The sequence below is a fragment of the Vipera ursinii genome (assembly GCF_947247035.1).
Source record: "Vipera ursinii genome assembly, chromosome: 6".
Taxonomy (NCBI): Eukaryota; Metazoa; Chordata; class Lepidosauria; order Squamata; family Viperidae; genus Vipera; species Vipera ursinii.
Genome location: NC_139515.1, coordinates 11,204,432 through 11,227,451, shown reverse-complemented (window position 1 = coordinate 11,227,451; position 23,020 = coordinate 11,204,432). Strand labels below are relative to the sequence as shown.

The window sequence follows — 23,020 nt, the reverse complement described above, 5'->3', positions numbered from 1 at the left end:
TGAAAGTGATATGGCTGAAATCTATTGGAGATCCGGGTTGTTGTGTAGACCTTAATCTATTGCTGGAATGGTTAGAGGGAAATTTGGGGGATGTGAAAGGAACAGATATATAAATATTTGTATTTATATAGATCAGTATAAGAGAGGTGGCTTCAGGATTTTTTTTTAAAAATCTGTAAAGATTTGTATGAATGAAATTACTGTAAGAAAATAATCTCTCAGCTTGGCTCACTGGAGTCTTCAATTGATATCAATTTTTTTTGAAAAATAATCCCAATTAATGGCCACTGAAAGTTGTTATTCATGTCTAGATTTTTAAAATATGAGAATTGTTGAATCCCATCTCACCTGTAAGGTCTTCAAGGAAATAACTTCTTCAAATGAAGAGGCAATGTCAAGGTAATGATTTAGAAGCTAACCAGCTGATGTAATGTAAGATGTATGATGTAATGATGAGAATGACTCAGCAGGATCTATGTCCCTTTAAGAGCCAGCTGGGTCTGTGTCCCTTTAACAGCTTTTTATAAAAGGGAAGGCTCAGCAGATGTGTGCTATCTTCCGTTTCCTGCTGAAACTATGGTTGGTTGGATCCTGCTGTATTAGCGTGTGCGTGTGCGTGTTTGTGTATTGCATGAGGAATAAACCCAGGAGTAAACACAGTAAACAGTAAGATGTGTGTGTGTGTGTGTGTGTTTACACACACACACGCATGCACACTCACACACACACACCCTATTGTTTACTGTGTTTACTCCTGGGTTTATTCCTCATGCAATAAGACTGTGCACGCTCTGACAGGCAAATTGGAGGGCCGAAATGGAGAAATAATATGCAACAATATCCTTTGACAGGTCATCCAATGATACTTTTTCCTATTTGGGATTACCCTATTACAGTGCAGATGAACAACTAGCAGGAGATTGAGGACAAGCATTTTGCAGCATTGTCAACAGAAGGAAAACCAGACCCCTCTGTGTAGCCAGTCAGAAGGGTTTGGGAATAAACCATCAGGTTGCAATTAAAAGGAGCAAATTTACTAAAAGAAGCAAGTTCTACGAAGCCCCGTGTGATGTCTGTATATGCGCAACCTTAGTTTAGATGCTGCAATTTAGATAAGACGGAAAGCTAACGGTGTTTTCCACATTCTTTCTCAATGGGCTATGCTTGCTTCCCTTGTGGCTTCTCAGCAACATGATCCACCCAAGCCAAGAGCCAACTGAAAGCAAGGATTGTACAAATGTTTATTTTTGCTATTCGAAACTATCTTTTTTGATGTATCGTTCTGCAGTCCAAACAAATGCAGAGTCCTGTGCAATTATTTCTCCTGGATTCATTTCCCAATGACCTCATCCCTGCTGCAGTCAAGGGAAGGGAACATATGGTTCTGCTGATCAAACAGCAGTCAGCGTCTCTCCCCTCTCCTTCTCCCCTTTCGATATCAAGTGTGACCAATTTGTTGGAAATATCTACCCAGAGTCAAGGCGTAGTCAGGCTTAAGTATGTCACTGTCTGGTCAAGAAGTCCAACCAACCAGAAAACTAACAATTAAGACTTTTTGACACTCAGTTCCAGTTTTATAATCTAATATGAGCAGCTAGTTCCTATCTTATTTGTTTACTTGCTACAGAATTCATCCCAGTATAGAATGTATGCACATCATGGGTTGTAAATTATTGTATCAATTTACAGGACAAAGAGTTTTCAAACTTTCAATCATCATTAATGTGACCTCAGTGGCTCTCTTAGACCAGGGGTAGGCAACCTTGGCTCTTTTATGACTCATGGACTTCAACTCCCAGAATTCCTCAGCCAGTGTGGGGGAACTATGGCCCCTTCATGACTTGTGGACTTCAACTCCCAGAATTCCTGAGCCAGCATGGCTCAGCTTGGAAACCTCTCCCTTTCCCCTCAGCATGGCTGGCTCAGGAATTCTGGGAGTTGAAGTCCACGAGTCATAAAAGAGCCAAGGCTGCCTACCCCTGTCTTAGACCATCCCCAAATATTTTTATAGCACCTTTTCCTGCTCTTTAAGGACATTTGCAAGTGATGGGGGCCCTTGCTCTTGAAGGCCATGGAGGGGGAATCCAGTGATGTCTTTCATCAGGGAGAGCTGCCTATTTGGGCACCGACATACACAACTGCCCAGGGTGGTCCTTTATATCATATCTAGCAGGTGGAGTTAATTTTTCCCAATATTAGCAATTGTGTGAATTGACTCCACTCATCAATTTTTAAGTTTTTTAATGAAATGATTGGTATATCAGAATCTCTGAAAAATATTACAAAATGTTGTGCTGTGAAAAGAACTATTTTTCTCTGTATAATCAAGAACGGATTTGGATAAATGATGCTTGAAGAAGTTTTGACAAACATGCTGCTTCATTTTTTAAAATGATATTTGGGCCCATTAATTTGCCTTGAAGTATCTTGTTCTGATTTTTATCTTAATTTCTGATCTATGACGGTACAGAAATTAATAATAACAAAGAAAAAAAATCACATTGCTGTGAAATTTTGGCATTATCTAGGTATTTATAACAATGCTTGGAGCAACGGAGCAACAATTCCTGGCCTTCTCTAGCCTGATGACAGAGAATAGCTGACCTGCAATGGAAAAGAAATAAAGCAGAAAATAGGAAGTAAATACACGAGTAACTAAAACCAATCCTCTGCAAGCCAAAGCTGCCTCTTGTTGATTAAATGCTTTGGTCTGGCTTATTTTCAATGAAAATAGTAGCATCATAAAGTTGGAAAGGGATGCTTAGATGATTAATCATTGGTTCCATTGTTAAGCTGTTCTTTTTGTGAGGAAATATTTCACCATTCAACTGGAGTTGGCCACCATTTACCTGAAGGTCTTATTACATGTCCTGCACCTAGGGACCAGAGGGAATAGGTCTCCATTTTCTTCGGTCTGGCTTCTCATCAGGCAACTGAAGAGTGCTATCCTATATTCTCTTTGGCATTTCTTTCCAAACTAAGCATATCTCTGTCCCTCACTTTCTCCACGTATTGTTCAATTTCCAGTCTGTGGATGTCCCTCGTTGCCCATCTCCTCACCTGTTCTGATTTCTCTATTTTTGTTTTCCCTTCAAGTCAGGGCCCCCAAACATTTGAGGCCTGTTCTTGGAATTTAGGAACCACCCGCATTTATTTTCTAGTTGGTTCCATTAGATTTCCTCAGCCCACTCCTTTAGTCTCTCAAAATCATTGTAAATTTTACTGCTCCCTCTTTAACACTAGCTATATGATTTGCATCATTTGCCAGTCTGACCTATTATTTTTCCGCTGAGTTGATGAAAAGTTGCAAAAAAAACCCAAAACACCCAGAAGAAAACCCACAAAGGTAGAGGTGATGTAAATGGCACACGGGAAGGGGGGGGAAGGGAAAAATGGGAGGTCAAAACAGGCAAAAGAAAAAATGGAAGTGAAGGGGAGGGAAATAAAGGGAAGGGAAGGAAGCCAAAACCACACCCGTCAAGCAACTCATCCAAGCGACGGCCGTCCTCAGACCATTATTGTCCACTATTTGAGTTTGCAGCCATTTGTATTTAATGCTCATTCTGTCTTCTGTTCTTATCTGCAAATGCAATTCGAAGCAGAGAGGAAAGGGAAACCTTGCTTTTAATCAAATAAATTTTGCACCCCAGATGGGACTGGCCTGTCCCACCCGTTCTGGCAGAGGAGGCATGCTGGTGGTCCCGTCAGCCAAGCAATTTTGCTGGTGGGCTCCAGGAGAAGGGCCTTCTCTGCCCTGGCTCCTGCCCTCTGGAACATCTTGCGCCCCCCCACCTGAGGTGAGACAGGCCCCCACCCTGCCCGATGGCCTGGGGACCGAGTGGGGGAGCTTTGCCCCGGAGGGGCTTGATTAAGTTCAGTGCCACCTCCCTCCGTCCCACCCCAGACATCCTGCTCCCTTCCTCTCCCCCATCTGTTAACTGTAACTTTATTTTGGATTGTCATTTATTTTATTGTTTTTAGAAATCTTTACCTTTTCTGTCTTCTTGCTTTTAATGGTTAGTCTAAGCCAGGGGTAGGCAACCTTGGCTCTTTTATGACTCGTGGACTTCAACTCCCAGAATTCCTGAGCCAGCCATGGCTCAGCTTGGAAACCTCTCCCTTTTCCCTCAGCGTGGCTGGCTCAGGAATTCTGGGAGTTGAAGTCCACGAGTCATAAAAGAGCCAAGGTTGCCTACCCCTGCTCTAAGCCATTCAGAGTTGCTTTGAAACAAGATGGGTGGCAAACAACTTTAATAAATGAACGAATGAATGAATAGATAAATAAATAAATAAATAAGATCGTATCCTCACCCTAAGTTCTCATTTACATTAACAGAAAAAAGCACAGCTGCTTGTAAACCCAGGGCTTTCCAGGAACTCCCAAATTCCAAGTCTCATACAAAATTTCATATTTTAAAAGAAGAGAATCAGATTTTGCTTAATGATGCTGTGTGAGTTTTCCTCAGAAAGATCACGTCTTGCATTCCTAAAAACATTACATTAACATTCCTGTTTTCTATATGTAATCTAATAATTTTTCTCTTTCAAGCTTGCAGTCCCCAAAGAAATTACATGGAGATGTTTTAAAGCGGAGAGAAAATTAAAAACCTTCCCTGCAACTGCTTGCTGCAAAAATCAAGGGCACACGGGAGAGCAGATTCTTTGCATCAGTGTGTTAATAAATCTATTTTAATTTTCTGAAAGCGAACAATTTTATCACTTGTACAAAAATATCAAGGAAAATATAAATAAACATCAGTTTAACTAATGGACTAATTTGATATATATATCAGATAAATGGCTTTTCCCAAATGCTTATGTTTATAAATTTTGAAAAGAAGGTAAACAATTTTAAATGTATTACATTAAATAAAAGGCAGGCACTGAGTAAAAATGATCAAGTTTATAATCAGAAAACCTATCTTCATTTAAATTTTAAGGCAGTTCAATAAAATAAACCTTATTAAATAAAAATTATGAACATCAGCAAATGAAAGCCAAAGGTGACTTACATTTCTACAATATCCTTCATCTCTGTATTATAAAACATTTTGCATTTGTGGGAGCTTCTCTGGAGAAACCGTCATATGGAAAGATGAATATAAGCATATAAATGAAGCAATTCTATTCTCACTTTAGGTAGGTGTAAATCCCGGCAACGAGAGGGCAGTGTGGAGTGTCGCAGTTTTCCCAAGAGCTTAGCAGTATCTCTCGAAGGGAGGGAAAAAAAACACCATTTAGGCGCATCCAGAGCTGGGATTCATTAGAAATGAAACATTGCAGACTTGGCACTGATCAAATTAAAACAGTAGACATTTTTTAAACAGTGGGGGGAAAAAAAGCAAACCCTCGAAAGAGTGTAACTGCCCCTATTCAGGAGCGTCTTCTAAACTGGATGTTGCAAGTTTTGATCTGCGCCTTCTCCTTCAGTAGCTTTTTGCTCCTAGTAGGGAAGTCACAATGCTCTCAATCTGATATTCATTTACTTGAAGGCTGTTTTCTGTGCCCCTTTTGCTTCCTTTTGTGAAAAGGAAGCAAGCAAAATATTTCTTCTTCTTCTCCTGTGCTCATTATTCAGACAACATGTCTCTTGCGCCTAAGGTGGTGACTCCATCCACTAGTTAAGTGGCCGAGAGAAGGGCTGGCTACAGGCCATTTGTTAGCTGTTCAGGTGCCGTCCCATGGCTGCCTCCATCCTTTATTTCTATGCCTTTTCTTTCAGCTGATGGATTTATGCAATGGCTTTACAACCTACTAGGGGAGGAAAACCCATTTTTCAATTGCTCCGCCTGACTAATACAACTCACCCAAACTAACAGATGTCTTACTAATACAACAATATTCATTTATCTACGTTTCCTTTCTGTTTCAGATGGATCGTGTGAGGAACAACGCAGCATAACTCTGCTTAGGGGGACAATTAATATGGAGCTTTTCACCTTGTCAGTTTTATTTCCCTTTCTATATATACACATAGGCATATGTACGCTGACATCCCATAGTACACATATGGGTCCTCCAACAGCTGTTATCAGTTTATTTCACAGTTCCCCTGAGAAAGCTGGGGAAATCTGCCCGCGCAGCCATCATCACGCAGAAATGATTGAGAGGGCCTGCTTGAAAAGATGCCCAATCTCTAATGGCCCTTCAGCTCGAGGAATGGGCTGGCGTTTAACCACACAGTCCCCACCCAGAAATGGTCCACTTGGAGAAGTGGATTATCTATTCCTTGCCTTAGGAAGATTTATCGGCTAATCCTCACCATGCTTATTACTTAGCAGAAGAGTTAAAGCAGACGAGGAGCATCCCAGCATGTCTGTATGTGTTTGAAAGACACGTCCAGCAACAAGATGGTCAGCTGGAGAGGGTCTACATTGGCCCACTCTCCAGCCCATCCCTTACAGTATGGCTTGGGATACAAGGGAAGAGGACCACCTGCTGGTTAATCTCACAAAGGGGGTTTCTGGGTCTCATTCCCCCCCCAAATGATCTGATTGGCTTTGGGCCCAGACGTGCCTAAGCACAGGGGCAAGAGAGCAATGCCGCTAGAGGGGAAGGCCCTGCTTTTACACTGAAGTCCAAGATCCTCACTTTGGGCCAAACAAGCAAAGTATTAGTATCAGCTGCTACCACCAGAATGTTAACATGTAAGGTGTCAGTATATTTTTGATCCGTTTTTCCCCCCTAAGGAATCTTACCTGAGCCTGAAGCCTAAGCATAACAAGGAAAGATCTGAATAAACATCCAGACAAAATGGACATATTTGATACGCCAAGTGTGTCAGTTCACATAGACAGACGGGCATACAGCACCAATGGCTGGTCTCCGCAACATTCTTGTCCCCTGTGTGCCTTCAAAGCCAAAGTGGCAGACCAGTGGAAGCCAATCCTTCCATTTGGCTGGTATCAGCTGCCATTTCAGCTCTTCCCACTCAAATTTGTTCTTCCAGTAAACATCTCATGTCATCATTGTGTAATTTGATTATGTAACAAGAGTTATTATCTGGGTTTCTTAATGCTTTTTTTTGCCTACAAAATAAGGATCCTGGACAGATCCTGGGCTCTGTTCCTCACAGTACCCCAGTCCAGGATTCCTCTGGATTAGAGGCAACTGTGCTATTGGCCACAATGTCTGAGGTATGGTGTGGTATGACATCACAAAGAGACTTGCTAGCATCCAGCACTGTTAAGCACACATGTCTCATTACCAGGGACCTTTATTCCAAGGAAAACTGTGGGGATATATCTGGAAGTTCCAGCTGGCAATAAGGAATTTTATGGAAACAAAACCCAGTTAAAAAAATAGCGAAATACTGTATATCTGGAAATGAGATTATTGCACTATACCTCTCTATGTTGTCAAATTCATCTGATCTGACAAGCAACCTTGCAAACTTTCCATGGAGTTACAAATAGTGAAGGACAGGCCTGATCAATCAAAGCTTCAGTGGAAATCTCAATGAAACAGGTTAGACGGGAAGGTGAAGAAACATGGCGGACGGTTTCTGCATTACTGCTAAAAAAACTGCCTAAATGTCTACAAGAATTAACTCAAAGAAGGCTTTGTCTTACCTTGTAATACCCAGCGACACACATTTTTGACCTCAAAACCCCAAAGATTTGGATCTGTAATGTTTATCTTGGATTTCCTGAGGAATTAGTATTGCAATGCTAACATATGGAATGGTTTGTTTAATTTTTATTCTGCACGAGTAAACCTGCTTGCAGGATTTTATCTACACAAATCTTTATCACTGGTGACAACCCACAAGTAAGAACAAATGTGATGACCTTGAAGTGGCAGGGTAAGGCATTCTCACAATTTACATAGAGTATGCATGCATTACGTAATGTAGGAATAAAATTTGTTCAGATTAAGTGAGCAGGCACAAACACACATGGCAGTCTTACAATTATTTCTCCAGTTCAGACTAGGCTTTCAAACCATGTATAACTGCTGACAAATCTATGTGATCAGTATAAGACATTTCTACATCAATTTAAATAACACTCCTGGATTGTGCTCCAAGAAATTAGGAGTTTTTCCAAATCTTAAGAAATGTTCAAAATATTTCTCAGAGAAATTATTCATGAATACTTTTCTTTTGGGGTTGGCAATTGTGGCTAGGGAAAATTAGTTGTAAATTTAATCCTATGTCTCTCTCCTATAATTTAATATAGGTGCTAACTAATTCTGGTTATGCTTTCCCAAAATCTATTTCTTCTAGTTTATTGTCAAGAAAAGTGTGGATTATGTAACACAATCAAATCATGTAAACCTCATTGTGGTTTGTGACTAACAAATTTCTGGTTAGAAGGGCAGTTTGAAAAGCAAAGGATGGGCACATGGGATAAATTTAACTTTAGGGATTTAGCAAGCATTTAGCAATTTAGCTCGGTTTGCTTCGAGGCATTATAAACAGGTTTTGTAGAGGATATACATAAAGAAAAATGTGGAAACTGAAGAGTAATTGCAGTCCAATTTATGTATTAGTTGGTATATATAAGTTAGAGAAGGCTACATTAAAATGAGACCCATATCAATCTCACCCATATTTGCTGTCATAGTAAACAGTCATTTATACATTTATTGCACAGGTTAATTTTGTAAGTAATAATGATCAGATGAATATAGAAGACCTACAGTAAGTCAACCAGCAGTGACATTATTCCCCCCCCCTTAATTAAGAATTAGGGCATTCTTAAACAATGCATCTGGCTGGCTACTTTTCCTCCTTGCAAGGAAAAAAAAGCAACCTTAAGTAAACTTTTTCTACCATTCTACCCAATGAATGGCAAAACCGGCGAAGGGGGTTGGTGAATCTAATATCCAACAAATTGAAACAGGTTACATTTTGCCATTGGTTGAGCCCCCTCCTTCCCTCCCAAATCCACAAACTAACCAGCCAAACTTTTTTTGCATTTCCTTGTGGATCTTGTACCTCAGACTTCAAAACCTAGCCTGGAGTGATTGGCCAGTCTTTCGGAGACATTTTGCTGAGTGGGAATCCCTTGTCCAATTTCCCACCCTGCGGGAAAACAAATCCTGAAGACGTGCTCTGTCCTGGGTTCTGCGTAAGGTGGGCACGTGTGTGACGTGCTTTCTACGGCGTGTGTCTTACCTCCGACTGATGGCCGGCTCTGACGAAAGCACAGACGGGATCGAAGGCTCCCGTTCCACAGGCCAGCAGGTGCGTTCGGTTGTATCGGTGCAAAGCGCAGATGTGATTGGCACATTCCTCCTATGGGGGGAGGGGGGAAAAGTAAAAATATAGAGGTAAAAAGTAGGTTGATATTTTTTTAAAAAAGGAATTCTATTTCTTATTCCCGTGACATCATTAAGTTTTTAGTTTAGGCCAGGGATCTTCAAACTTGGCCCCTTTAAGACTTGTGGACTTCAACTCCCAGAATTCCTCAGCCAGCTTGGAATTCTGGGAGTTGAAGTCCACAAGTCTTAAAGCGGTCAAAGTCTGGAGACCCCTGGTTTAGACCAAGCTTGTAAAAATACGTTACATCAGCAGAACCTCTAAGAGTTGGTGCCAATACCTCTCCACTTCTCTACCGGGTATCTGCTAGGACCATATGGCTTGGCCTGCAGGTCTTCAAGACCTTTTAACAACAATTCCAAGGAAAGTGGAGTGTAGCTACTAGTTGGCCAAGGGTTATGATTCATGAATCAGCTCTCACGGTTCTTGAGTAATTGGGAGCTGGCTATTCAAGAAGAGTAATCAATTCCCAGGCTCTTCTGTCTTGTTTTTAATCTCTTTCATGTTAATCTGGCTTCACTCTGCTTGAGGAGATTATAAGAAGGGGGGGGGGGAAATTAAGCAATCTGCTGTGACAATCCAGGTACTGAAGGGGAATCCCTGATGAAAATCCACCCTCAGCCGTGGAAGGTCACTGGGGGATCATGGTCCGTTTGTGATCTTTCCGCCCACAGACAATGGAGGAAGGAGAGGGGGATCCCTTCTTTGAGTTATGGAGGAAAAATAGGAAACCTGTAACCAAGAAAGCAACTGAGAAGGAGCATCTTTATTGGACACTGTGTAAGATCACTGAAGGAGAGATGCGAGTAAAGGAATACAGGAAACAGATGGATATTCACAATTACCCCATTTGTTATACTTTCTAGTGACAATCTCTGCTGGTCCCTCGCATTCTTTTACAGTTAGATAAACCCAAACAGTCAGATAAAAGGGGTGTTCCATTACTGAACTGGTTGTTTTCGGCCTCAGAGTGGGATGTTGCTCAGACCAGATTAAAACAAGACCCTTCAGAACTCGTAATTAGCAGGCAAAATTCAGCAAAAACACAAGGAAAGTATTTCACAGTTAATACAAACCATAGATCTTCCTTTGATTGTGCATTCTTCCACCTGCTGGGAGCTGCTGGGCCAATGAATCTGCAAGAAAACAGGGCTCCATTTAGAAGCTGGTGTAACTATGCAGTTTTCTCATTAAATGTTAATGCAATACTTGCTTTTCATAAGCTTTCTTATAATTCAAAGGGTTATTATCACTATTGGCATTACGGAGGAAGTCAGGGAGTTGAAGTCCACAGATTTTAAAGTTGCTAAGGTTAAGAAAACACACTGCTCTAGACAACTGCAGTCTAAAGTTGGCCAGATTAATAAGGCAAAATTATGCGCCAAACCATTCTTCCCCGTACGGGGCACTGTGCGTAATGGCTGAGCAAACCTTCTTGTTATAAATGCTTCCAAATGCAAAGCCTGCCCATAAATCCATTAATAACACCTTCTGGAGTGCTTGATTATTCTGCCCTTGAAATAGGAATCCCTCATCCTTTTAACCAATCTCTCTTTTGTTTCATCATTCAAACGTAAGATCGCGTATAAGTATATTTCTCTCTTCTGTTTTGGCATGATTTCTATGTTGCCGCAACTAAGCAGCAAAATTCTGTTTTATTACACTGTGGAATCCCTTAGCAATTTGCTGGGTGATGTTTCTTTTCATTATCAAGAACTAACATTGGAAACTAGTGTTTGACGGAAGTACTGGATGACAAAAATATGAATGTAGTATGTAGGTTTCCTATCCTATCTTCTGTCTGTCTGTCTGTCATCTTCCTATGTATTCTCTCTCTTTCCCCTTCTTTCCCTTCTCCCCATTGAATTTATATGGCCTCCCAACTCATGGTGACTTACCTAGGTGGCTTATATAGGAATAAATATTAATGTATATTTAGGTGTTCATTTAATTCTAGACATGGATACTAAATCAATCAGCACATAGCAAGCATGTGAGGAATATGGTAGCTTCCCCTTCACGCAGTGGTCAACTCTTGAGTGCAGTGGGAGTTGTGCCAATGTAGTCTTGTAGGATCTGCTAATAACAGAGCAAAGAAGAATCTGACCTAACAGGAAAATAAATAAATAAAAAATATTAACAGAGGAAAAATAATGCCAGATTATGTGTTCCATCAGCATCTCCTAAAAATCAGAAAACCTTGATCCAGGTTCACAGGGATAATCAGTTTTAGTTATGATAAAATCAGATTTCTCAGCTCTTCTTGGAAGTACATATAAGTGATGTTTTATAGAGAACATCTGGAAGTATCTTCTCCAGATTCCCACCTCCAGAAATTTGGCATGTGATGGGCAAAAAAATATAATTTTGTATTAAGGAATTTTGCATGTTAGGGTAGGCATCTGATGTATATGTATATGTATATGTATTTGGATGTGTATTGCTTTCGTGATATGTATGTATATGTGTGTGTGTGTGTGTGTGTGTGTGTGCACGTATATCTATATCTATATCTATATCTATATCTATATCTATATCTATATCTATATCTATATCTATCTATATCTATTGCTAAGCACATTGATTTGTGCTTAGAGTGTAAGCCGCCCTGAGTCTTCGGAGAAGGGTGGGATATAAATGGGATTAAAATAATAATTAAAAAATCTATCTATCTATCTATCTATCTATCTATCTATCTATCTATCTATCTATCTATCTATCTATCTATCTATCTATCCATCCATCCATCCATCCATCCACACACACGCATACACATATCCCTATCTATACAAGTTTATTATACTGGTGGGAATCAAACCAATCTATTCATAGTCCTGCCCGACACAAATTCTAGATCACCAATCTTCACTTTCTCTTTGCCAAAGAGTATGAAGTTAAATATCTTGCAAACTCAAGAGTTTCTCACCAGCCAGTTATTGAGCCAACAAATGGATTTTATCAAGGATAAATCCATCTTCTACTTGAAGAAAGCTACTTGGCTAATGTTCTTTTGTACATATATACAGACAGCCCAAAAATAAATTTACAGTTCTTTCATAATGCAGTGCCTTTTCTTGACTGCTAGTCCTTAATTGCTAAATATTTTCCACATAGAGAATGCAAGATGAGTTTGTACTATATATAAAGCCAGAAACTAATTGATTATAAATGCCTCCCCCCCTCCACCCCATGATTTCTCCTTCAAGATATACAAACTCTGAAAATTACTCAAAATGATTACATCCATGGCTTGGTACTGAGTACTTGCCAGGATAAAAAAACCTTTTGGCAAGCTGTCAATCATAACAGTTTACAGAATCATAGTCTGAAGTATTTTCTACATTTCATCAGTAATTGTGTTGCATCCACCATAGTTTATATTTTAAAGTGAACAAAGAAAGATAAATAATTCATGTTTTGGTATCTATGTTGAAATGACAGGAGCTCGCTAGCCTGCTAGATCATATGTGGAATGGGACGGAGTGAGATGCCAAACAAAAGCTGTGCTGTGAATCCTGTGCTAAATCAAGAGAGCTGGGCTGTCAAAATCAAGATAAGTCATCATCCCGGTCTATTCTTCATTAATCGGATTAGAATATTATATTTGATTCTGACGACTGCATTATGACAAGGATATTAATAAAATGGGGCTTGTCCAGAGAGAGCAACTAGGATGATAATTAAGGGAAAATATCTGAGGAACATTTGAAGGCATCTTTCTTGGTACACTTAGTTGGAGGTTATGATTGTCAGGAGTCACACCATAGGACTTGGCGGGTTTCTGATCTCAGTAATTTCGGTAACCAAGGGACTGACCGATATATGCAGGTGGAGTTCAGAAAGAATAGCCTTTCTTGAAGGATGAATGCCTAAAGTATTTAAATTGTCAGTTGACCGAAAAACAAATCCTATTGCAGCCTCTGCACGAACAGAGATATATGGTCAGTGAGGCTCTCCAGTAGAAACTGGTGTGTTAGAGTCAGGGTTATAAACCAAGAGCTTGGGAGTCAACCTTGTTTGGGCAAACCACTATCCAACCTTGGGCCTGATTTCCTTCTTATTCTGACAGACCGTTCGCCTGGTCTAAGATTCCACTCTGATTCCTGGATCTTGGATTTGTCTGCATGGAACCTCAGATTGTTTGTGTTTTCTGAACTCCCACATTCCTGTGTAACCCTGAGATTAAGGCCTGTTGTAGAGACCTTAGAAGTGACCTCCTGAACTTGTAATTGTTGGCCCAGGATGGAGGTCTGGCTGGCTTGTAGAAGACTGCAGGGACACAAAGATCAACTGATAACTCTCAGGTGTGGGACAGAATTAAGATGGGACAGAATTAAATTGTTCCAGAAGACAGGACAAGAGACAATGGGTTTTAATTCAAGGGGAATGATCAGGAAAGCTTGTCTAGTGGTTAGAGATGCTCAGCAGTGGAATCAAGGATCTTGGGAGGAGATAGATTTTCTACTGGAGATGCTGGAAGGCCATCAGCTGGGGATGTTGCACTAGATCAGGGGTAGGCAACCTCGGCTCTTTTGTGACTCATGGACTTCAACTCCCAGAATTCCTGAGTCAGCTGACTCAGGAATTCTGGGAGTTGAAGTCCATGAGTCATAAAAGAGCCGAGGTTGCCTACCCCTGCACTAAATGATGTTCAAACTCCTTACCAACTTGCCATTTTATGCGGACAGCCAGTTTGGTCTAGTGGTAAAGGCTAGAAAGTGGGGTGAGTTCAAGTCCCATCTTGGGAATGAAAAAAAAAGCTGGGTGACTTTGGGCCAATCACCAGGAGATGGTGAGTTCTAGTCCTGCCTTAGCCATGAAAGCCACCTGGATAACTTTGGGCCAATCACCAGGAGATGGTGAGTTCTAGTCCTGCCTTAGCCATGAAAGCCAGCTGGGTGACTTTGGGCCAGTCATTCTCTCTCAGCCCAATCCATTGAGTTATTGCTGTGGGATTGTTGTTGAGGGGAAAAAATAGGAGGAGGAAAGTGTGTTGGATATGTTCGCTGTCTTGAATATTAAATATTATTTATAAAAATAATAAAGACAGGATACACATGAACAAAAATGATTCGGCAGAGAAATCTAAGGCTACGTAGAGCAGAGGCCGGCAAAGGAAATGATTTCCAGACCTCCTTCATGTGGTTTCCCAAGTCCCACAAAAGAGGCAAGATTAAAGCTGAAAAGGGGGCAGGGCCCGCAGGTTCTAAAGTAAACAAATTAAACAAACAAATTGAACCTTATCAGAATCCATTAATGAGATAAGTTCTTGTGCACCCATTTCCCCCTGAGTCTGTTTCCTTTCTCCTGCTCTCATTCCACTAATGAAATCGATTCAGTACGATTACTTCTGATGCATTTAATTCCCCCCGCTGTCTGCTTTGCCCCATCCCATTCCCATCAGTTAACCATTATGAATTCAATTAACTAGAGTAAGCATGATTAATCCCACAATATTTAATGCACTCCCTGCTTATTTAGTGCACTCCAATTCACTCACTGAAAACCACTGGTAACGCCTGCTGTTCTCTGGGTCTCTTTCGCTCCGTGGGTACAAGAGAGATCAAAGGGTTTGGGGTGGGACCGTTTGGGAAGTCCAGTTGAACCCCACCACCACCCCGGTTTCAGTTGCAAGCGAGTAGCTAAGCCCCCACGGGGTAGGTGGCATTTTGTACTATTCCCTTTTGGAGTCCTGCTGATTTTATCATTCATTTATTCGAGTATTTACAGCTGCAGCTGCCCATTGATCTTGAAACCATATATCCTGCAAATCCGATAAAGATCTTTCTTTAAAGGTTTTCATACTTTTAAAAACGGTAAATGGAAAAGACTGGGATTTTAAACAATTCACAATGAGAATCAATAAACCAGTGCACTCTAACTGGCTAACCCACGGGGGCAAACTGCTGTTCCCAAAGTAGCTGAACTATATGTACCATGTGTGCATCCTATGTGTACCTACTTTGGGGCAGAAGAAACTTTTGCTCTTGGACGTGTGGATCTGCTTGGCAGAAAGGAGCGACTCTCTCACCTCTTAGGGCAGGGGTAGGCAACCTTGGCTCTTTGATGACTTGTGGACTTCAACTCCCAGAATTCCTGAGCCAGCATGGGGGAACTATGGCCCCTTCATGACTTGGGGACTTCAACTCCCAGAATTCCTGAGCCAGCATGGCTCAGTATGGAAACCTCTCCATTTCTCCTCAGCATGGCTGGCTCAGGAATTCTGGGAGTTGAAGTCCACGAGTCATCAAGGAGACAAGGTTGCCTACCCCTGTCTTAGGGTATCTGACAACATTGGGGCCGTGGAGGAGGGTAAACAATCAAAGGGATGTCAAACACAAAAAAGAAAATAAACAGCTATCTCTCGTTTAATTACGGTAATTCAGTGAAAAAGTTAGAAATGTAATCTGCCGGGGTAATGAGCCGCCATGTAATGAATATTTTGGAATGAGCCTGCTCAGTCAAAGCTCTTGAGGGTGATGCTCCTTAAATACTATGTCTAAACACTCGGAAATCCAAGCCCCCCCACCCCCACCCTCTTTTTTCCTCATGCTTCAAAAACTCAGTTCCTCCATTAGCGTAGGATATGTAAATTGTACTGTACCTCTCTGTAATTTTCACTGACTCGGTCTAAGCTGAGAGAATATATCAGGTTTTTTCCTCCAATAAACAGCCGGTCTTGATACTCGTCCACAAGCATTACATGAAGCCCAAGCGATCCAGACGGACTATGAAAAACTGACGTTCGGTTCATATTCCACAGCTCTGAAATGCAACCAGACTAGGCGTTACCAATACTGATACAGGGATGGGACACCGGCAAGGCTACGTTCTCCTAGATGTTAGGAAAATAGCTGCCCTCTCTTTACTTTCAAAATTCTCTAGAAGGCTACTTGCAGGTTATCTTATTTCTGTACAACCAAGCATCAATGCATACAAAGATTTTATTCGCAGAGTTGCCGAATATAAGAGTGGGAAAGCACCATGGAGGTCATCTAAACCGGGGGTCCCCAACCCCCGGTCCGTGGACCAGTACCGGACCGCGGCATGCCAGCAACCGGTCTGTGCAAACAAGGAAAGCCCCATCCGTGGGATGCAAGCAGCATGCAAAACCACGCCCCCTCCGGTCCGTGGAAAAATCTCTCTCCACGGAACCGGTCCCTGGTGCCCAAAAGGTTGGTGACCTCTGATGTAGATTATACCTGACCAGTGCAGGAATCCTGCACTACAGCAGAAAGAAAGAAGTATGCCCTCAGAACGAGTCTTCTACATCTGAGGGGTCCTTGCTGTTCTCTGAACTTGCTTGTTTTCTTGCAGACGTTTCATTACCCTAACTAGGTAGTGCTAGCAAGGAGTGCGGTTTGCTGCCTGTTTATATTCTGGCGTCTTGCCTGTCTGGGTGGATGGGGACAGTCTTAGGGATTCTTTGGTTGGCCATTTTACTCGTGGCTCTGTGGCAGTTTCTTGATTGGGGTATTGCTCACTTGATTGTTGGCCTGAAGTTGACCTTAGGGTTAATCTATGCTGATCTGAGTGCTGATTACCGGTAGAGAAGTACTGGAGTCTTTTTCTCTTTGGGGCTTCTCCACCAGTAACCAGCACTCCAATCAGCATAGATTAACTCTAAGGTCAACTTCAGACCAACAATCAAGTAAGCCAGAGGTCCCCAACCTTTGAGCACCAGGGAGTGGTTTCATAGAGAAAGGTTTTTCCATGGACCGGAGAGTGCGTGGTTTTGAGTACTGCCTGCACCCCATGGATGGGGCTTTGGTTGTTTGTGTGGCCCGGTTGTGACGCGGCCCAATAACGGTCCATGGACCAGAGGCTGGGGATCCCTGAAGTAATATTCCAATCAAGAAACTGCCACAAAGCTATTAGTAAACAGCCCAACCAAAGAATCCCTAAGACCGCCCACACTCATCCAGACAGGCAAGACCCCAGAATATAAACAGACAGCAAACTGCACTCCTTACTAGCACAGATGATGTTACCTAGGTAGGGTAATGAAATGTCTGCAAGAAAATAAGCAAGCTCAGAGAGTACCATGGGCCCCACAGTCTTCCTTCTTCTCCTCTTCCTCCTCCTCCTCCTCCTCCTCCTCCTCCTCCTCCTCCTCCTCCTCCTCCCTTCTAGCACTGATGAGGTTACCTAGTTGGGTAATGAAACATCTGCAAGAAAATAAGCAAGCTCAGAGAACACCAAGGACCCCTCACTTCCACAAGTATTCTCCTTCATTGGTCTTCTACATCTGTAATGAAACATTACTCCTATTGGTACTAAAAGCATATTCTAAATTCTGGAATTCTCAGAATTCTGAGAAGCTTAAGATGAGCTGGAGTCTGCATGCTTCTGATCTTTCCGAACTGAGGTAGTTACCTTGACTTCCAAAAATAATGCTGCCGCAAGCGCCAGTCTTTAAAGTACTGCAACACTGCATTTATCTATAGGGAGAAGAGCAGCCCCCACCTCTAAATAACGCAAATTGAAAGAGTTGCTTTATGTATGTTCATGAGAATCAAAGGAAGCAGAAGAACAAGCTGAAGATGCAAACGGCTGAGGACACCTTGCAGCTTGTCTGTGAAGATTAGGAGAGATGGGCCCACTCGTCGGGTGGTGAATTTGGCACCCTTAAAAACACCTCAACAAGTTTTCTCTCTTTTCTTGCTTGCTTGACCCCCTCCTCCCCTTCTTCCTTCCCTTCCCTTCTGTTTTCCATGAAGCTCATCAAAAATTCAGTGTAATGTATTGGGCCTTGTTTTTCTGAGTGTACCATGGGTTCGAATGCTGGAAGGTTGCTTAAGCAAGGAGCTGGCTAACGGCTCCCAGCTCTTCAGACAACCCATCTCACCGCCCTGAGTCCTTCGGGAGAAGGGCGGTATATAAATAAAATTATTATTATTATTATCATCTCCGGAGCTGCCGTTGGCTGCCTCTAGGGCGGCAATAGGTTGCTTTAAACCTCTTGGCTGCCACCTAGAGGCCAGGGTATAAATAGCTGCATTCGCAGCCCTTTTCCCCAGTTCACTTCCTGCTCTACAATAAAAGCATGTTCCTGCCTGAACTCACTCGCCTCTTCTCTTCATTCAAGCAAAGAACCCAGTACACAACATTGAGCCTGACTGATTTTGTCTGGGCTTGGAAAGTAAGCAAGGGTTGGATCTGTCAGGGAATTCCAGACTGTGTACATTTTTTTTACATGGGGAAGTAAAAAAAAACAAAAAAGCAAAAAAAGCAAAAGTCCAAAAACCTAGGAGAAAGCAGTGGCAAGTCAATTGTTTTTGTTGGGAGGAAAACTACGTAACTGTTTAAAGTCGCCAGGAGTCAAGCTCAACTTGAAGAGGTTTCACTTTCCTTTGAAACTGAGGGTAGTTCTGGCAAGTGTGCACAGTATTTCTGCTTTCATCTGAATCATGAAAAGCTATATAAAACAATCCAAAGACCAAGGGTGCTCATTACTTTCTAAAACTCTGAACTTAGAACAGTTGATTCACAACCTCTGTAAATCTGTTACAATGAGAGTTTATCAATGCGAAGTGCCTAAACTACTATCAACTTAATCAACAGGTACTGAGTAAATATTAATTTACAAATGATACTTTGCAAAGAGCTTTCCTATGGTGAAAAGATGAAAGATTTTATCAGGTTATTTTGCTTACTGTTTATTCCTCGTGTTCTTTAACCTTTGGAAAAATCTTTTCCACTTTCATTAGTTCCAAAGATTACTGTTTCAAAACGTATTTATTTCAAACTGTTGATTAGAATTTAGAACACACTAAGCATGTCAAGGATTTATTTATGCAGGCCACAGCTCTCCAAGCAAGATGATATTAAACTGCTTAATGGAATCATTTACGGAATTCATGTTACATGAGGAGGCATCATAATGGCATCTCGTATTTCAACTATCAGTTCAGGAAAACTGAATATTTGAAATCATGGAATCTGGTTATACATACCAGGATACTGGCACACTGCCAAGGAATATAATTTATTAGGATTTTTTAAAAAAATTCCTAATGGAGGAGCGAACAAAAAAAGGACTTAACCATCTTTTAAAAATGAACATTATCAACAAAGAAGTAAACAGGTGGAAAAAAGAGGGGGGGGGGAGGAAACAAGATTTGGGAATTATAAAATAAATACTCTAATCTCTAAAGCATAATTGCAATGAAATCTCATTTGATCATTGTAAATGAAACAATTACTTACAACCGATTAACATTCGCCAGATTGTCCTTGCTCTTGTCATTGACATTTGCCTCGGTCAATTGCAACATTTTGAAGACTGGTTTTAAAAGTATCAGTGAAAGCCTCTTAATCTTAAAAACCAGATTTGCACTTAGTTTGGGGTACCTCAACGTATGAACCTGGCATCCTAGGCAGTGGAGGGATTCAGCCAGCTCGTACCCCTTCGGCAGAACCGGTAGCTCATTTTTTTGTCGCCCAGGCCCAGAATGGACTTCCGGAAGCGGCATCCACACCAGAAAACCGGTTGTTCACCTGTTTGAATCCCACCGCTGATCCTAGGCCACCTTCTTGTATCACGGCTTCCACCACGTGACGCCAGTGAAGATGACCAGGAGGAGAAGTGAAAGGAATTGGCAATCTCTGAGTTCAGGGAACTTTTCAAACACTTCAAAAGTAGGTCACACAAAAATGTCAAAGCCCATTTCTGTCTCATGCCAGACTACGGGAGGAGTAATGGATTTAGTTATGGGAAGGCCATTTCTGGTTAAACGTCAGAACGTTTTGGCAAGGGGGCTAATTGCCCAGGCTGGATGACCTCAGGGAGAGACACGAGGTGGCTTTCACAGGTGTTCCTCCAGGGAGGAGCAGCTTAGAATTTTAGAATAGAATAAAATAGAGCTGGAAGGGACCTTGGAGGTCTTCTAGTCCAGCCCCCTGCTGAAGCAGGAGGACCTATACCATCTCAGACAGGTGATTGTCCGGTCTCTTTTTAAAAACTTCCAGCAATGAAGCGCCCATGATTTCTGGAGGCAAGCTGTTCCACTGGTTGATTGTCCTCCCTGTCAGGAAATTTCTCCTTAATTCCAGGTTGTTTCTCTCCTTGACCAGTTTCCAACCAATGTTTCTCGTCCTTCCCTCTGGTGCTCTGGTGAACAACCTGGCCCCCTCTGCCTTGTGGCAGCCCCTCAGATACTGGAACTCTGCTATCATGTCTCCCCTCTTTTTTCCTTTCTTTAGACTGGCCAAACCCAGTCCCGCAGCCATTCTTTGTACATTTTGGTCTCCAGGCCTTTGATCATCTTAGTTGCTCTTCTCTGAATTTTTTGAGGTTGACGCTTGAATCGGCTCCTTTGGTTTCACAGTTCTAGGAATCTCTGCATTGCAAAACATTCGGCTTACTGTATTACTAGATCCAGAAAACCTATTACTGGTAATACATGTCTGAAATACCTAAATGCTTTTTTAAAATTTTATTTTGAAGGGCTTTGTTGCCTTCTTGAATATTGGCATGTGGAATGTACACACATTTTTTTAAAGGAATGCAAAATTTGCCATCTCCGGTTTTTATTAGCCATACAATGTACTATTGCATTAATTGTATATCTAATTTCTGTACAAAAGCAGTCTTTATTTCAGAACCACTGGTCTTTTGTCGACCTGTTTCATGACTGCAGAATGTGCTCCTAACAAGATTCTGCAAATTGCTGAGTGCCCACTTACACCTCCACCTAAATCCATCATCAAATCTATCCCTTCTGAACATTTAGCTATATAAAATAAATATCAATGTGTTAAGAAAAAGGAACCCTTGTACCGTAATATATATACTGCCTGGACAAGTCCCTGAGTTTTCTTGGAAAGGTTTTTTCGCTGCCTCTTTCTCAGGGCTGAGAGAAAATGACAGGCCCATGGTCACCCAGCTGACCTTATGCCTGAAGCAGGACTAGAATTCACAGTCTCCTGGTTCCTAACCTGATGCCTTAACTTAACCACTCCAAACGAGCTTTCTGCAATACATAATAAAAGGACAAAATTCATGCTGATTATTTGCCAAGAATATAATTAACACACAATGAACATCATGTATTCTTGTAGTGGCTGAAAGCTCGCGTTGTACATTTTATTAAATTTTAGGAAAAACATGGTTCATAAAGTGCAGTTCAGTCTTCTACTTATGCCGGCAGACAAATCCTTGGGGAAAACGATTTATTCAGTCAGGATAGGCTTATTGCTAGCTCATTCCAAGTGGCTTTCTTCCTATAGCAATTTGACAAGCAAACGTAGCTTCTTCTTTTAGAAGATTCTCTGTGTGACAGCGAATCTGTGTAGCAAGCCTAAGAAGTGGAAGGATGAATACAGTGCAACTTTGGAAAACTGAATCCAGAGTGGATAAAAGAGAAACAGCACATAAATCAGAAGTAAAAATGTCATTTCTTTGCAAGCACCTGACTTTATCTGGACTGGGAAGCTTTGTTCCCACGAAACCGCTATGGTGCTATAGGTGCAATACCAGAAGTCAAGCTTGACTCAAGGGCATCTTTAAGCTCTTTGCCTTGTCAAACCAAGGTCAGTCTTTCCTGCATGAAAAATAATTTTTGACTGATGCAATCTGTAGCAAGAAAAAAAAAATAGCATGGGCTGAGATTTCAACTCACGTAACCACCTCAAAAATATCACTTATTCCAAAATACAGGAATTTATTGACTTGTGGAAGATAAGGTCACATGTTTCTTATCTTAAACAGCCAACAAAAATTTAACAGTTGGTATAAATTACAGTTTCTTTCCTTCTTTGGATATCCAAACATTCTGCAGATTATTAGCAGGAATTTTAGTTGCATTCCAAAAAATAATCTCCTACTGGCAAAGCCCATTAAAATTGAGTTATCGTTTTCCTCAGGCTACATAAAGGAGCTGTACATTGTATGGTCAATTTGTTCTTCGTACATTTTTTTTTGCAATCTTTCTTTGTGAATTGTCATCTTTTCTCAGGATTTCATTGCAGCTGCACATTCCTGGGGAAAAATTGCAGCTGCTTTACAGAGACGTAGATGGTCCTAGTTACAGGAGCACCCTGTTTTGCTCAAAAAGACTTTTTTTTCCTTTTGAATCCGATACATGGCCCAATCCTGGAAACTATAAGCAGAGATGTGAGCAGGAGCATTACCATGAGATTAAGCTAAGCAAGGATTGCATGTTTTTTAAACCAAGGAAAGCAGTTGTCCTTTCGGCCTGATGTTTTGAATAACCCAGCTGCTATCTTTTCCTTATGATAATGGGTAGCACATTGGGGCAGAAATAACAGGAGACAAATATGATTTACAGAGAACTTCACAGGTGGCCTAAGAAACATTCTGAAAACATCCCTTATTGAGAACCTTTTGAGAAGATTTTTTTTAAAAAAAGATTGATGCCCCACGGGGATTGTTAGGAATAATGGAATAATTTTTTTGCCATTGTCTTTATTGCTCCGTTTTACGAATTAGAAGCCCATTATTAAAAGAGTTAGATGGGTCTAATTTGTCTGCACATTTCTTCTTTATAAAAAAGAGCAGGATGAAGGTTATGTGTCTGGATTAAAATTTCCAAGTCATGGCAAGGTAAAGGTAAAGGTTCCCCCGCATATGTGTGCTAGTCGTTTACGACTCTAGGGGCCGGTGCTCATCTCCGTTTCAAAGCCGAAGAGCCAGCGCTTGTCCAAGGACGTCTCTGTAGTCATGTGGCTGGCATGACTAGACGCCAAAGGCGCACAGAACGCTGTTACCTTCCCACCGTAGTGGTCCCTATT

At 41.4% G+C, this 23,020-nt stretch overlaps 1 protein-coding gene across 1 annotated transcript in view; it reads right to left on the bottom strand.

The window, feature by feature from the left end:
• Positions 1-23,020, bottom strand: part of SEMA3E (semaphorin 3E) — a gene marked incomplete at its 3' end in the record, with an annotated part of 120,697 nt that overhangs the window by 35,696 nt on the left and 61,981 nt on the right. The window contains exons 2-4 of the mRNA XM_083366193.1: positions 15,870-16,030; positions 10,342-10,401; positions 9,122-9,241 (exon numbers count right to left, since the gene is read on the bottom strand). Coding sequence (XP_083222319.1) covers positions 9,122-9,241; positions 10,342-10,401; positions 15,870-16,030 — 341 coding nt within the window. The remainder of the gene's footprint in view (positions 1-9,121; positions 9,242-10,341; positions 10,402-15,869; positions 16,031-23,020) is intronic.